The following is a 16621-nucleotide window of genomic DNA, read 5'->3' on the forward strand; positions in this document are numbered from 1 at the left end:
CTCTTTTTACAAAATCTAACATATAAATTCAACTTTTTAAATAGAAAATTATTTTTTTGTGACAAATAGTTGTACACGCATTTTGTAACTAAATGTTATTAAAATTACTGCTCTGATTCAGTCTGAGGCCAGTTGTATCATATAGAATGTACTTCCCAGTATTGTCTCGTCTTTGTTCACATCATCAGTTTGTTTTTGTAATTAGACATCTGCACAAAGCAGGAAGTACAATTTCAGACATCCTACATACAGTATATCCGTATGTAGAAGTGATATGTATTTCTGAAGGGTTGTAAGAGAATCTATATTGCTTGCAACCCTACAGCTGTACCAACCCTACAGCTACCCAACCCTCACTACAATGATTCATATCACTAAGTACAAAAAGGCTTGTTGACCTGCTAGCAATCTATATAGCTGATTTGGTTACTTTTCTGGAGTTATACTTTAACCTATCTAATGGTTATACGGCCCAGTTATGCAGTCCAGTGCTTAACATTTTTCAGAATTAGCCATCACAAATACTGTAAGAAGCTTCACTAGGTTTCAGTTTTATTACGTCACATCAGTGGCAGTGCCAATTTCAACTATTTATGGCATTGTTATTCTCCTCCAAAAAAAGTAATAACATCACGGAATCAATTCATTATGTTCATGATTTAGTCACACTTACAGAACACGACACATGCAATTCCAGTTTTACTACTTTTCTAACGCCTCTTAGACTAATACGCCAAGCAGCATTCCTGATTAAGGTACAGATGTATTCCATATCTAGGGGAAGAAGTTAAATTCTGGCTGTAGAAAATCTCCATCACCAAAATTTGCTGGATCAAAAGGCTCTATGGCTATTGGAGGTAGATCAGGATAATAGGGTTGAATAGGTGTATCAGGTTTAGGAGGCCAGATGGGATCATATGGAAAAGGATCGGGAGGATTTTCTGGAGGTATCGGAGGCCAGATGGGTTTATATGGACTAGACTTGGCTGGTTTTCCTGGGTCTTTATGAGGCAAGATAGGATTATCTGGTAAAGGCTCGGGTGGATTTTCTGCTGGAAGCGGAGGCAGGATGAGATTATATGGAATAGGCTTGGGTGGTTTTTCTGGGGCTTTCGGGGGCAAGGCGGGAAAAGGATTTGGTGGATCTTCTGGGGTTTTTGGAAAAGTCTTTGGTGGATCTTCTGGGGGTTTTGGAACCCAGAAGGGCTTGCGGGACTGAACCAGAGGTTTTGCAAGCGCAGAACCATGTGAGGTTTGAGAAGATCCTAGAAAGGAAGAAACAAATATTAATGTAAAACATACATTGTATTATTTTCCAATACAGTGAATAAAACAATATCAGAAAATCTACTCATTGCTCATTTTTGTAACATTCCAAATTATAGTATTTTAGCAATAATTTTGCCTTTTTTTTTTACAGAAAACTCAACATTTGCTTTCATTGGGCATAAAATATTAATAATACAATACTTTTAAAAAATGTCTATCAAAAGTTCCTGTAAATAGGTGTTCACCAGTCACATTTCTGTGACTGGTAAACTGGTATTCTGACTGCGCGTGCAGATTTCTGCATTGGTACAAGATTAGCCCTTTGATGAAGTAAGGTAAGATGACACCCAAGGTGGGAAAAATGTATCAATATTCGCTGTTTCAAGTGATCAGTACTTAAAGGGGAACTTCAGCCTAAACAAACATACTGTTATTAAGTTACATTAGTTATGTTAATTAGAATAGATTGGTAATATAATCTTTTACCCACCCTGTTTTAAAAGAACAGGCAAATGTTTGTGATTAATGGGGGCTGCCATGTTTGTCATGGGGGCAGGCATCTTTTTGGTTGAAAGGAGGTGACAGGGAGCATGAGACACAGTTCCAACTGTCCTGTGTCCTGATAACCCCTTCCAGCTGCACACACTAGGCTTCAAATGTCAAATTCAAAATGTAAAAAAAAAAAAAAAAAAAAAAAAAATTGCACCAAAACAGCAGAACGAGAACAACTGCCCGGGCAGTTTTCTTCTGTGCAGCTAAAAATGAGGCTTGTATAAGAGAAACAAAGTTCTGATGCTGTGAAACTGTTAAAGAAACACGAGGCCTTTTCAGTGCTGCTGAGTCGGTTTTTAGTCTGGAGGTTCACTTTAATAGTTCCATATCAAGAGTTAACATGATTAATATTCTTAGTTCTGGATGAGATATTTACTACTGGTAACACCTGGTGCTCACCATACTATAACCAGTATGTGTGGGAGGGGGTAGGGAAGAGGGGGTTGTTTTAGTTTTTGCTATCAAACAGCTTTATTGAAAGCATAAAAAGTCAATCAATGAAAAAAATAAAGCATACAACTTACTGAATACTGTACAAATAAAACCTAATAACTGAAATCTAATAGCCACAGTACTAGTCAACAACATCACAAAACATTATTTTTGTTACATAACAAGGTGTAGAAAGCATTGTGCCTACTGAGCTTTTGTACAGCCAAATGGGTACTAGTGTGGGGTGTATAAAGATAAGTGAGAACCATGTGTTGAATTGAGCCAGGGTTCCCAAATATTAAAAAGGAAGGAGCGTTCTCTTGGGTACAACTTGTAAGATATTCCTTTTGGCATATATAGTTCAGTTTAACCACTATTTGATTCCAGTCTATATCATTGGATAACCACTTGGCCCCTATAGAAATTCTGACTGCTGACACCAATTTAGTGAGTAGTCTATAGAGTAGTCTAGTTCTGCTATAGATGGTGAATTTATTCTTGCATTGAGTAACGTATTAACTGGGCAAGGAGAGATAGAATTATAAGATACGGTACTGGTAACTCTATATATTCGAAACCAGATCATTTGAACAAATGAGCAGGTCTACCATGTGTGCCAAAAAGTGCCCATATATTGACATCCTCTGAAACACACGGGATGTATTGAAGATGAGTATTTAGACATTCTATCTGGAGTAATGTAGGTATTATAAAAAAAGTTTATAGAAGTCTCTGTCGGGCTAGAATTAGGGGGACATTTTATAGTAATGGCCCTTAACTTTTCCCAAGATTCTTGAGTCAGTGATCTTCATAGGTCATTCTCCCAGGCCAATTGAGACGAGGATTTAATCTAAACAGTGGAGGCAGTTTATTATCACTGAATCACTGAAATCACTTTACCAATGGGTATTTAAGCGAGAAATGTTTTCTCTATAACAGTCAAGGGCTCCTTAACCACTTGAGGACCGTGGGCTTTACCCCCCCCCCCCCCCCCCTTAAGGACCAGGCACTTTTTTTCCATTAAGACCACTGCAGCTTTCACAGTTTATTGCTCGGTCATACAACCTACCACCTGAATGAAATTTGGCTCCTTTTCTTGTCACTAATAAAGCTTTCTTTTGATGCTATTTGATTGCTGCTGCGATTTTTACTTTTTATTATATTCATCAAAAAAGACATGAATTTTGTCAAAAAAATGATTTTTTTAACTTTCTGTGCTGGCATTTTTCAAATAAAGTAAAATTTCTGTATACATGCAGCACGAAAAATGTGGACAAACATGTTTTTGATAAAAAAAAACCCATTCAGCCTATATTTATTGGTTTGGGTAAAAGTTATAGCGTATACAAACTATGGTGCAAAAAGTGAATTTTCCCATTTTCCAGCATCTCTGCCTTTTCTGACCACCTGACATGTTTCATGAGGGGCTAAAATTCCAGGATAGTATAAATACCCCCCAAATGACCCCATTTTGGAAAGAAGACATCCCAAAGTATTCACTAAGAGGCATAGTGAGTTCATAGAAGATATTATTTTTTGTCACAAGTAAGCGGAAAATGACACTTTGTGACCCCAAAAAAAAAAATTTCCATTTCTTCTAACTTGCGACAAAAAAAATGAAATCTGCCACGGACTCACCATGCCCCTCTCTGAATACCTTGAAGTGTCTACTTTCCAAAATGGTGTCATTTGTAGGGTGTGTTTACTGTCCTGACATTTTGGGGGTGCTAAATTGTAAGCACCCCTGTAAAGCCTAAAGGTGCTCATTGGACTTTGGGCCCCTTAGCGCAGTTAGGCTGCAAAAAAGTGCCACACATGTGGTATTGCCGTACTCAGGAGAAGTAGTATAATGTGTTTTGGGGTGTATTTTTACACATACCCATGCTGGGTGGGAGAAATATCTCTGTAAATGACAATTGTTTGATTTTTTTTTACACACAATTGTCCATTTACAGAGATATTTCTCCCACTCAGCATGGGTATGTGTAAAAATACACCCTAAAACACATTATACTACTTCTCCTGAGTACGGCGATACCACATGTGTGGCACTTTTTTGCACCCTAACTGCGCTAAGGGGCCCAAAGTCCAATGAGTACCTTTAGGATTTCACAGGTCATTTTTGTTACTACTCCTCACGGTTTAGGGCCCCTAAAATGCTAGGGCAGTATAGGAACCCCACTAATGACCCCATTTTAGAAAGAAGACACCCCAAGGTATTCCGTTAGGAGTATGGCGAGTTCATAGAAGATTTTATTTTTTGTCGCAAGTTAGCGGAAATTGATTTTAATTGTTTTTTTACACAAAGTGTCATTTTCAGCTAATTTGTGACAAAAAATAAAATCTTCTATGAACTCACCATTGTAACGAACGGTGAAGCACAGAGAGGATCTGATTACCGGTGATCTGCAGTATCACTGGGAATACAGATGTATACCAGATTATAAGTGATCTGCAGTATCACCGATAATCCGATATACAAGCTAACCTCGGTTCACCTGAGTAGAGTGTAGTGTTTGGTGTAACAGTAACACTTAGAGGACTGGCCTCTGTGCAGTGAGGAGTACTGCACGGCTTCCTTCCGAAGACCTGAACTCTCCAAGGCGGGAGGAGTCAGGCTGACAGTAGGAAGGTTAGTCTGAAAGTGACACTCAGGAGGTAGTGTCACTAACAGGACGGGGAACCGCCTCCAATAGTAAGGTTGGTTCTCGAGGTCGGACAAGCCAGGTTGTAACACACGGACAGATAAAGTACAGAATCAGAAGGCAGAGGCGGAGTCTAGGTACAGGCAGGGTTCGGCAACAGGGTATCAGAAATATCGAGGTACAAGATCAGGAGGCAGAAGCAGAGTCTAAGGACGAGCCGGGGTTCGGCAACAGAGTATCAGAATGGCAAGGTACAAGATCAGAGTTCAGGAGGATAGTCAGGCAGGCAAAGAGTCATAACAGATAATCACAATCAAACTAGTACTTTAAGCTATCAACAGAATCTAGCTAAGTGTAGGATTACAGCTCCAGCTGGTCCCGGCACACTTAAGGATCTGACTACAGGTCTGAGTGCTCCCACGTATGTGTTTGCAACGCCAGACAAAGAGCAAGTGAACAGCCAGCAGTATATATACACAAGGACCTCTCCAGGACCTCCCTAATTGCTGGACCAAAGAGAGTAGTGGAAAATGTCAGCTGACCCGCCTGGTCAGCTGACTCCCTTCTGGCTGTTATTTAAGCTCTGCCTCTGTGCGCGCGCGTGTCAGTCTGAATCTAGGTGGACTATCAGTCCCAGCCACACCAGTACTGTTTTGCAATGTATCCAGTGAACTGAGTGCGGGAGCTGCCTCTAATGCAGATTCCGCCGTTACCAATGCGGAATCCGCCGTTCTGCCTATGCGGCATGCAGCGTTTTTTCCGCGTTGTGACGCCCTGCTGGACGCGTAAACAGCCGCCTCACCTTGAGAGGCAGCGGCTTTTCCGCGTTTCATCACAACCATACTCCTGACGGAATACCTTTGGGTGTCTTCTTTCTAGAATGGGGTCATTTGTGGGGTTCCTATACTGCCCTGGCATTTTAGGGGCCCTAAACCGTGAGGAGTAGTCTTGAAACCAAATGTCGCAAAATGACCTGTGAAATCCTAAAGGTACTTATTGGACTTTGGGCCCCTTAGCGTACTTAGGGTGTAAAAAAGTGCCACACATGTGGTACCGCCGTACTCAGGAGAAGTAGTATAATGTGTTTTGGGGTGTATTTTTACACATACCCATGCTGGGTGGGAGAAATCTCTCTGTAAATGACAATTGTTTTGATTTTTTTACACACAATTGTCCATTTACAGAGAGATTTCTCCCACCCAGCATGGGTATGTGTAAAAATACACCCCAAAACACATTATACTACTTCTCCTGAGTACGGCGATACCACATGTGTGGCACTTTTTTACACTCTAACTGCACTAAGGGGCCCAAAGTCCAATGAGTACCTTTAGGATTCCACAGGTCATTTTTGTTTCAAGACTACTCCTCACGGTTTAGGGCCCCTAAAATGCCAGGGCAGTATAAGAACCCCACTAATGACCCCATTTTAGAAAGAAGACACCCCAAGGTATTCCGTTAGAAGTATGGTGAGTTCATAGAAGATTTTATTTTTTTGGCACAAGTTAGCGGAAATTGATTTTAATTGTTTTTTTTCACAAAGTGTCATTTTCCGCTAACTTGTGACAAAAAATAAAATCTTCTATGAACTCACCATACTCCTAACGGAATACCTTTGGGTGTCTTCTTTCTAGAATGGGGTCATTTGTGGGGTTCCTATACTGCCCTGGCATTTTAGGGGCCCTAAACCGTGAGGAGTAGTCTTGAAACCAAATGTCGCAAAATGACCTGTGAAATCCTAAAGGTACTCATTGGACTTTGGGCCCCTTAGCGTACTTAGGGTGTAAAAAAGTGCCACACATATGGTACCGCTGTACTCAGGAGAAGTAGTATAATGTGTTTTGGGGTGTATTTTTACACATACCCATGCTGGGTGGGAGAAATATCTCTGTAAATGACAATTGTTAGATTTTTTTTACACACAATTGTCCATTTACAGATATTTCTCCCACCCAGCATGGGTATGTGTAAAAATACACCCCAAAACACATTATACTACTTTTCCTGATTACGGCGGTACCACATGTGTGACACTTTTTTGCAGCCTAGGTGCGCTAAGGGGCCCAATGTCCTATTCACAGGTCATTTTGAGGCATTTGTTTTCTAGACTACTCCTCACGGTTTAGGGCCCCTAAAATGCCAGGGCAGTATAGGAACCCCACAAGTGACCCCATTTTAGAAAGAAGACACCCCAAAGTATTCAGTTAGGTGTATGGCGAGTTCATAGAAGATTTTATTTTTTGTCACAAGTTAGTGAAAAATGACACTTTGTGAAAAAAAAACAATAAAAATCAATTTCCGCTAACTTTTGACAAAAAATAAAATCTTCTATGAACTTGTCATACACCTAACAGAATACCTTGGGGTGTCTTTTTTTCTAAAATGGGGTCACTTGTGGGGTTCCTATACCGCCCTGGCATTTTACGGGCCCAAAACCGTGAGTAGTCTGGAAACCAAATGTCTCAAAATGACTGTTCAGTGGTATAAGCATCTGCAAATTTTGATGACAGGTGGTCTATGAGGGGGCGAATTTTGTGGAACCGGTCATAAGCAGGGTGGCCTTTTAGATGACAGGTTGTATTGGGCCTGATCTGATGGCTAGGAGTGCTAGGGGTGTGACAGGAGGTGATTGATGGGTGTCTCAGGGGGTGGTTAGAGGGGAAAATAGATGCAATCAATGCACTGGGGAGGTGATCGGAAGGGGGTCTGAGGGGGATCTAAGGGTTTGGCCGAGTGATCAGGAGCCCACACGGGGCAAATTAGAGCCTGATCTGATGGGTAGGTGTGCTAGGGTGTGACAGGAGGTGATTGATGGGTGTCTCAAGATGTGATTAGAGGGGGGAATAGATGCAAGCAATGCACTGGCGAGGTGATCAGGGCTGGGGTCTGAGGGCGTTCTGAGGGTGTGGGCGGGTGATTGAGTGCCCTAGGGGCAGATAGGGGTCTAATCTGATAGGTAGCAGTGACAGGGGGTGATTGATGGGTAATTAGTGGGTGTTTAGGGTAGAGAACAGATGTAAACACTGCACTTGGGAGGTGATCTGACGTCGGATCTGCGGGCGATCAATTGGTGTGGGTGGGTGATCAGATTGCCCGCAAGGGGCAGGTTAGGGGCTGATTGATGGGTGGCAGTGACAGGGGGTGATTGATGGGTGGCAGTGACAGGGGGTGATTGATGGGTGATTGACAGGTGATCAGTGGGTTATTACAGGGAAGAACAGATGTAAATATTGCACTGGCGAATTGATAAGGGGGGGTCTGAGGGCAATCTGAGCGTGTAGGCGGGTGATTGGGTGCCCGCAAGGGGCAGATTAGGGTCTGATCTGATGGGTAACAGTGACAGGTGGTGATAGGGGGTGATTGATGGGTGATTGATGGGTAATTAGTGGGTGTTTAGGGTAGAGAACAGATATAAACACTGCACTTGGGAGGTGATCTGACGTCGGATCTGCGGGCGATCTATTGGTGTGGGTGGGTGATCAGATTGCCCGCAAAGGGCCGGTTAGGGGCTGATTGATGGGTGGCAGTGACAAGCGGTGATTGATGGGTGATTGATGGATGATTGACAGGTGATTGATAGGTGATTGACAGGTGATTGACAGGTGATCAGGGGGATAGATGCATACAGTACACAGGGGGGGGGGTGTCTGGGGGGGGGGTCTGGGGAGAATCTGAGGGGTGGGGGGGTGATCAGGAGGGTGCAGGGGACAGTTTAGGGAATAAAAAAAAATAGTGTTGACAGATAGTGACAGGGAGTGATTGATGGGTGATTAGGGTGGTGATTGGGTGCAAACAGTGGTCTGGGGGGTGGGCAGGGGGGGGGTCTGAGGGGTGCTGTGGACGATCAGGGGGCAGGGGGGGGGGGAAATCAGTGTGCTTGGGTGCAGACTAGGGTGGCTGTAGCCTGCCCTGGTGGTCCCTCGGACACTGGAACCACCAGGGCAGGAGGCAGCCTGTATAATACACTTTGTATACATTACAAAGTGTATTATACACTTTGTATGCGGTGATCCGGGTGCTAGTAACCCGCCGGCACTTCCGAACGGCCGGCGGGTTACAGCGCGAGGTGGGCGGAGCCAGTCCCCGGCGGCCGATCGCGTCACGAATGACGCGATTGCGCCGCCCCGGCTCCTACAAGGACTGCCGCCTCTGGGCATGAGCTGGTCCTTGCGGGGTCCACTTTCCGGCTGACTCTGTGCGTTGGGCGGTCGGGAAGTGGTTAAAGAGACTCTGTAACAAAATTTTCAACCTTATTTCTCCTTTCCTATAAGTTCCTGTTCCTGTTCTAATGTGGTCTGGGTTACTGCAGTCTTCTCTAGTTTCACCATCTCTGAAATATCTTTAAATGTATCTAATCTAAATTCCTTTGTCAAGCCTTGTCGAGCCAGGGGAGAAAGGGGCTGGCTCTGTTGTAATGGGGACAAATTATGCACACCCCCTCCACACCCCCTCCAGGCTCAGTCCCGTGTGCTCCGCTTATGTATCACAGACAGCCTCTGTGCTCTCAGATTTAGCTGCTCTATGAGGCTGTCTTTGTGTCTGCCGGGGGAGTAAGCTGCCTGTCACATGCTTCACATGCAGAGAAGCTGTGACGAGTACAGAGCCTAATAATACCACAACGGAGGAAACAGCTGTGTTTATACAAGTTTAGGATTGTCACACTTCAGCAGCGCAGATCCCCAGCAGGAACAAGCAGACTGAATGAATGTACAACTTCCGGTTTTGGCGGCCATTTTCTTTGTCTAAAAAACATTTTATAAAAGTGTTTTTTATGGGCAGAACAGCGGGGGGGAGTGGCGAAAATAACACAGAGGGGACAAGGAGATGTCCCCCAACAAGGTGATATGTTTATTTTCATGAATTTTTTTGGATACAGATTCTCTTTACTATATGGGAAAGCATTATCCTGAATGAACCTATAAATGAACGTGTAGTTGGAGAATTCACAGAATGGAATATTAGGAATATCGTAAATTAGAAAATGATATAGTTGCACCTTTGAGAACTCTAGTAATGTTAAAAGGAGACCCATCGTGAAAACATGCTGCGCTTCAATCCTTGGGTGAAATCTAGGTTTCCAAAAAGGGCGGATAAAATACAACATTTGGGATAAAGTTTACAGTATATTTAAAATTCAGTCTGTTCCAGATTTTTAAGGAGATCTTGGTGGATTCTAGGGTTGCACTTGTAGCTGGGTTGAGAGGGCATCATTTTAAAGCAGGTAAAAGTCTGCAAGAGCCCTGATTGGCTGGGAGTTTCACAAACAGTGGATGCACTTTTCATTTGGAGAAGACTTTTCATGGTTGGTTTAACCTCCCTGGCGTTCTGGACGAGCTAGGCTCGTCCAGAGACGCCGGAGGTCACCGCTCAGGCCCTGCTGGGCCGATTTGAATAATTTTTATTTCAAACACGCAGCAAGCACTTTGCTTGCTGCGTGTCCTACTTGATCGCCGCCGCTCGCCGCCGATCCGCCAGTATCCTGCCGCGATACAGGCCCCCCCCCCCCCCCCCCCGAGACCCCGTGCGCTGCCTGGCCAATCAGTGCCAGGCAGCGCTGAGGGGTGGATCGGGACTCCTGATGACGTTGATGACGTCACGACGTTCGTCGCCAAGGCGACGGGGAAGCCCTCAAGGAAATCCCGTTCAGAACGGAATTTCCGGACGGGTCTTTGCGCCGGTGGCGATCGGAGGGGTGGGAGGGATGCCGCAGGGAGGGGGGAATCATGTAGCTAGTGCTAGGCTAGCTACATGATAAAAAAAAAATGTGCAAAAAACGTTCCCAGGGCCACGGGAATCAGAATGCCAGGTAGGTTAACTGCAGAAGGCAGGCACGTATGTTTCCAGTGCTGCTTCTAGGGATCTAGGTTCACCATAGACAATCACTAACAAAGCATGGGTGTTTTGACCGAACACTGCAAATGCAGCGCAGTAGACTTGGGCAGTGGGCACAGCTGGCGCCACCATAGACCGTAATAGGAATTACGGCTATAGCGGCGCACAGTCAGTAAATTCGACGCCATCAGAAGACGGAGCTGAAGGTACTTTTAAAACACTGTAATTCACCTTCCAGCAATAGCTGGAAGCCAAATTACATAATTCCCCACTATCCACGTGGACCTAGAGGGGGGAATAGTATTTAACGCCGCCGGGAACTTGTGCAGCCGCAGGATAAGCCATACCGGCTGTATTCTGCACCCGAGTCTCCCAGCGGTGAATTCTCTCGGACGCGTTTGGACTGCCAGCAGTGGCACAGGTAGGAGCATAAGTGCCGGCAGTCCTGACTTCCAAGTTGCTACTGAAACTAAAGGTGTCCATTAATGCTACAGTCTAATTGTACAATCATACCAAATCCAATATATTATGAATGGCTGTATTAGGCAGACCCTCATATTACATAAAAGTGATAAGATTGTACAACCAAGATTGTATCATTGGTGGGCACCTTTTGAGGGTACTTACTCTGCATATCCAGCCAATGAGTGACCTCTGCAGGTAAAGCCTGTGTCACTTTGTTGGACTACTGATTACTAGATCCAGCAGCATATGAGTGGCAGAGATTTAGTTGGCGTTTCAATAGTGATGGCAAGAACTGTTCATAGGCAAACAGTTCCCGGTGAGCAACAGCGAATGTTGCATAAAGTTTGCAATTCTCCCATACTTTATCATGGGGTAAACACAAACTTTGCGAACATTCGCTGTTGCTTGCCATTAACTGTTTGTCTACGACCAGTTTGTGCCATCACTATTTTTCAGTATTTGTAAAATATGTAATGGGAGATACTCCATTCTCCTATGGAATAATACAATACTTGCCTAAGAGTAAAGGGATAGCTCCATCAGTAAGGGAAACTTACAGTGCAACGAAAATGGCGTATACCATCTAACTTATTATGGAAAGCCATGCATGATGGGGCACTATGTACCATCAACCCTCCTGGCGGTCTATTAAAAACCGCCAGGGGGCAGCGCAGCAGTTTTTTATTTATTTATTGTTTCTAAATCATGTAGCCAGCCTAGGGCTCGCTACATGATAGCCGCTGTGCAGCGGCATCCCCCCGCCCGCTTCGATCGCCTCCGGCGATCTGCGATCAGGAAATCCTGTTCAAAGAATGGGATTTCCTGGAGGGCTACCCCCGTCGCCATGGCGGAGCCCCGATCCACCCCTTAGCGCTGCCTGGCACTGGATGGCCAGGCAGCGCACGGGGTCTGGGGGGGGGGGCGGCACAGCGGGTAGCGGCGAATCGGCGCAGAGCGGCAGTGCTCGGTGTGCACACGCAGCTAGCAAAGTGCTAGCTGCGTGTAGCAAAAAAAATTATGCAAATCAGCCCAGCGGGGCCTGAGAAATCCTCCTGCGCGGCTTACCCCGAGGGGTTACCGCCAGGAGGGTTAATATAACATTTCATTAGACCTTCCTTCCAAGATATGTTACATTTTTATAACTAGGTAAGAGAAGGTAAGAGGATGCAACACAAATATTAAATCATTCAAAACAATAGACATCACTTCCGCTGGTGTCCGCGTCTCCCAATGCGGAAGTATATGCAGGGCCGGCCCTAGACTTTTTGCCGCCTGAGGCAAATTTTGAAAAAATTGCGCCCCCCCCCCCCCGTGGGGGGCCGCCGCCGAGCTGGAGGGGTAGATGGCAGGACGGGGGTATTGGGCCTAGCGGTGGGCAGGGGGGGTCGGACCCCCCCCTCCCTCGCCTGGGACGTGACGTCAGTGGAGCGCACGCTGGACCGAGGAAGAGGTGAGTGATCCCCCGCCCGTGCCTCTTAATGTCTGTCGGCTGCTTACTCTACATTTAAAGCAGGAGGGGAGCGCAGATCGGGGGACCCAGGCGAGGGAGGGGGGTTCCGACCCCCCTCCCCACCGCTAGGCCCAATACCCCCGTCCTGCCAGCTACCCCTCCAGCTCGGCGGCTGGCCCCCCCGCACCCACGGACGGCGGATGTTGCCCCTAGAACTTTGCCGCCTGAGGCAAAAGTTTCACCCCGCCTCATGAGCGGGCCGGCCCTGAGTATATGGAGGGGACGGTGGGCGGATGCGGCCTTGCCTGCAACACTCCACACACAATGCACGGAATGGAAACTGTTCCATTGCCGTGCATTGGGTTTAGGACACCCACGGTGCAATGTGGCTATGTAGCCGCATCGCACCGCTTCTAGTGGAAACAGGCCCTAAACTCTCCACGACGTGTTTTGTGGGCTAACACTCCTACTTATCAGGTATACAATGAACTTAACCTGCTGGGCGGTCTGGACGAGCTCAGCTCGTCCAGTACCGCCGGAGCCTACCGCTCAGGCCCTGCTGGGCCGATTTGGCTCAAATAAAAAGCAGCACACGCAGCCGGCACTTTGCCAGCCGCGTGTGCTGCCTGATCGCCGCCGCTCTGCGGCGATCCGCCGCGAGCAGCGGCGAAAGAGGGTCCCCCCAGCCGCCTGAGCCCAGCGTAGCCGGAACAAAAAGTTCCGGCCAGCGCTAAGGGCTGGATCGGAGGCGGCTGACGTCAGGACGTCGGCTGACGTCGATGACGTCACTCCGCTCGTCGCTATGGCGACGATGTAAGCAAAACAAGGAAGGCCGCTCATTGCGGCCTTCCTTGTTTATTCTGGGCGCCGGAGGCGATCGGAAGAACGCCTCCGGAGCGCCCTCTAGTGGGCTTTCATGCAGCCAACTTTCAGTTGGCTGCATGAAATAGTTTTTTTTTTATTAAAAAAAAACCCTCCCGCAGCCTGCCTGGCGATCTTAATAGAACGCCAGGCAGGTTAATGTTTGGAATGGAGGTGTTCGCTCTTGTGTTTTTTCCTGACTATCAGGCCCCATTCACACTTAAAAGCATTTTGCGAGAGTGATTTTTCCGCAATTAACAAGAGAAAAATCACTGGACACTGCAGCGATTTTTCCGCGATCCCGATTAGCGCTTCTATAGCACTAAACGCGATCGCCGGGAAATTGCCTGATAATGGTGCAGGCTACAAGTTTGCTTTTGGCGATATGCGTTAATCATTGGCGATTAACGCAAATCACCCACGTGAGAACGGGCCTATAGGGTATTATTGCACTAGCGCTTAAAAAGCGCTAGCGCTTGAGCATTTTGACGAAATCGCCGGCAAAACGCTCTAGTGTGAATGGGCGCTTAGGCTCATTGAATATCTGCAGGCTAGCAATGTGTTCTGTTTCCATGCTGGGGGAGGAGGGCAGAAGTGATGTCACCCATCAGTCAAAGTGAGTGGGGAGAACAATGACCTCAGTTGGCGCATGGCCACATCGATGATCCGCCAAGCTGACTGCTGGCCAAGACATCAGGTAGCATTGGAGGCTGCTGTACACACACTAGATTTTTGGCATAGTCCATGTCATGCCAGTGCCATGTCACTGACTGTCCTCAGAGGAGCTCACAACCTCTAGTGTACCCTGCACCTGGATAGCACCCTCACTTAAAAATTCCTGGAGCCATCCCTGGAGGGAAACCAAAAGGTGGCTTGACTTGTGTTTTCATAAAGGGTTTTTATTACACTTCAGAAACTGTTTTGGTTTGGTCAAAACATATTTTCCTGGTTGGAAGTGCATTAGGCATGATTCATTTATTACGATGTTAACTATTCTGAGTTAATGCTAATATTATGCAATATTTCACAGCTTGGAATAAGAGCAATCAAATGCAGCAGCTGCTACATTTGATTCAGCCATTTCTAAGCTGCAAATATTTGTGTAATTTTAGCAGGGCCGGTTCTCTCATAAGGCAAAGTGAAACATTTGCATCAGGCACAGAGGTTGCAGGGGCAGCATATTTGTACTGTGTTTACACTTACAGCATGTAGTCAGAGTAGGAGGAAAAAGCGAGAGGAGAGCTAAGTGAAAAGGTCATCATTGGGGAAAAGCAGCTTGTTGTGCTGTGTGAGGAGTCTGACAGTGAGTGAGGAGGGGGGAGGCAGGAGAGCAGCAGTGTTTCATTTAACTAGCACAACAGAAAGGAGGAGGTGGCACTGTTATCCTAACTAAAGGCAGCCATACACTGGTCGGTTGCCACTAGATCGACCAACAGATAGATCCCTCTCTTAACGAATCGCATCACAGAGGGATCTATTGGCTGCCCATTACTGCACACAGATTTTTAATCGATTTTAGCTTGAAATCGATTCTCAGCCTGTGGAGCTGCCGTCTGCCGCCTGCTTCGTGCCCCCCGTGTGCTTCCCTGGCTAGCAGTGATACATTACCTGTCCGCTGGCGCAAGTCCCTGTCCGTGCTGACACTTTCTCCGGCTAGCCTGTCTCCTCATTACTTCCTGTCTCCTCCTGTGACGAGCGGAAGTACAAACAGAAGAGGGCGTTCTACTGTTTAAACTTTGGCTTGTCACAGGAGGAGACAGGAAGTATTGAGATAACAGACCAGCTGGAGAAAGTGTCATCACGGACAGGGACTCGCACCAGCGGACAGGTAATGTATCACTGCCGCTATGCTGCGTCGGTCGATCACCGCTTACGACACGCTCCCAACCTGCCCGCGATTAAGCAAAATCTTCCGCCGGGACAGATCGACGGAATCTATCAATTTCAATGGAGATCGATCGGTCAACATTTGCATTATCGATTTCACAGCAGCTTCAGTCACAGTGATTGAATCTGCTGTATATCAGCGGGAAATCAACGCAGTGTATGGGTAGATTAAGAGCTCCTTTCCACTTTAACCCATTCAGGTTCCGTCGTTTTCACGTGAGAAATGTTCACCTCCCATTCATTAGCCTATAACTTTATCACTACTTATCACAATGCACTGATCTATATCTTGTTTTTTCCGCCACCAATTAGGCTTTCTTTGGGGGGTACATTTTGCTAAGAGCCACTTTACTGTAAATGCATTTAAACAGGAAGAATAAGAAAAAAATGGAAAAATTCATTATTTCTCAGTTTTCAGCCATTATAGTTTTAAAATAATACATGCCTCCATAATTAAAACTCACGTATTGTATTTGCCCATATGTCCCGGTTATTACACCGTTAAAATTATGTCCCTATCACAATGTATGGCGACAATATTTTATTTGGAAATAAAGGTGCATTTTTTCCATTTTGCATCTATCACTATTTACAAGTTTAAAATTAAAAAAATATAGAAATATTTCATCTTTACATTGATATTTAAAAAGTTTAGACCCTTAGGTAAATATTTACATTTTTTTTTTTTTTTATTGTAATGGATTTTTTTTTTATAGTAAACATTTTATTTGGGTACCTTTGGGAGGGTGGGAGGTAAACAATAGATTTATAATGTAAATGTGTGTTAATTCTTTTTTTTTTTTTTTCAGGTGTAGTATTACTTTTTGGCCACAAGATGGCGGCCATGAGTTTGTTTACATGACGTCACTCTAAGCGTAGCACGCGCTTAGAGTGACACATCGGGAAGGGAACGGCCAGAAAAGGCGCAGCTTCCGAGAGAAGCTGTCGCTTTTTCAGCAGGGGAGAGGAATCAGTGATCGGGCTCCATAGCCCGATGCATTGATTCCTTGGCTACCGAATCCGCGGCCGGGAGTGCGCGTGCACGATCGGCCGCGGGAGCGCGCATGGTTCCTGGACGTAGAAACTACGTCCAGGAACCAAAATAGGTTAAGCAATGCAGAGCTGTGACCTCAGCGTGGCTCTGCGTTGCGCTTCACTCCTGGAGGGGTTGAGCTTGCAATCCTATTAATTATACTGAATGGGATCGCAGGCCGAATCGCCCCGAAAT

At 45.8% G+C, this 16621-nt stretch overlaps 1 protein-coding gene across 1 annotated transcript in view; it reads right to left on the minus strand.

Moving 5' to 3' along the window:
• Positions 1-530: 530 nt before the first annotated feature.
• LOC137532624 (uncharacterized) overlaps positions 531-16621 on the minus strand; it is a 40483-nt gene continuing 24392 nt past the window's right edge. Inside the window, exon 3 of the mRNA XM_068253354.1 lies at positions 531-1265. Coding sequence (XP_068109455.1) covers positions 775-1265 — 491 coding nt within the window. The 3' untranslated portion in view covers positions 531-774. The remainder of the gene's footprint in view (positions 1266-16621) is intronic.

Source organism: Hyperolius riggenbachi, chromosome 9, assembly GCF_040937935.1.
Source record: "Hyperolius riggenbachi isolate aHypRig1 chromosome 9, aHypRig1.pri, whole genome shotgun sequence".
Lineage (NCBI taxonomy): Eukaryota > Metazoa > Chordata > Amphibia > Anura > Hyperoliidae > Hyperolius > Hyperolius riggenbachi.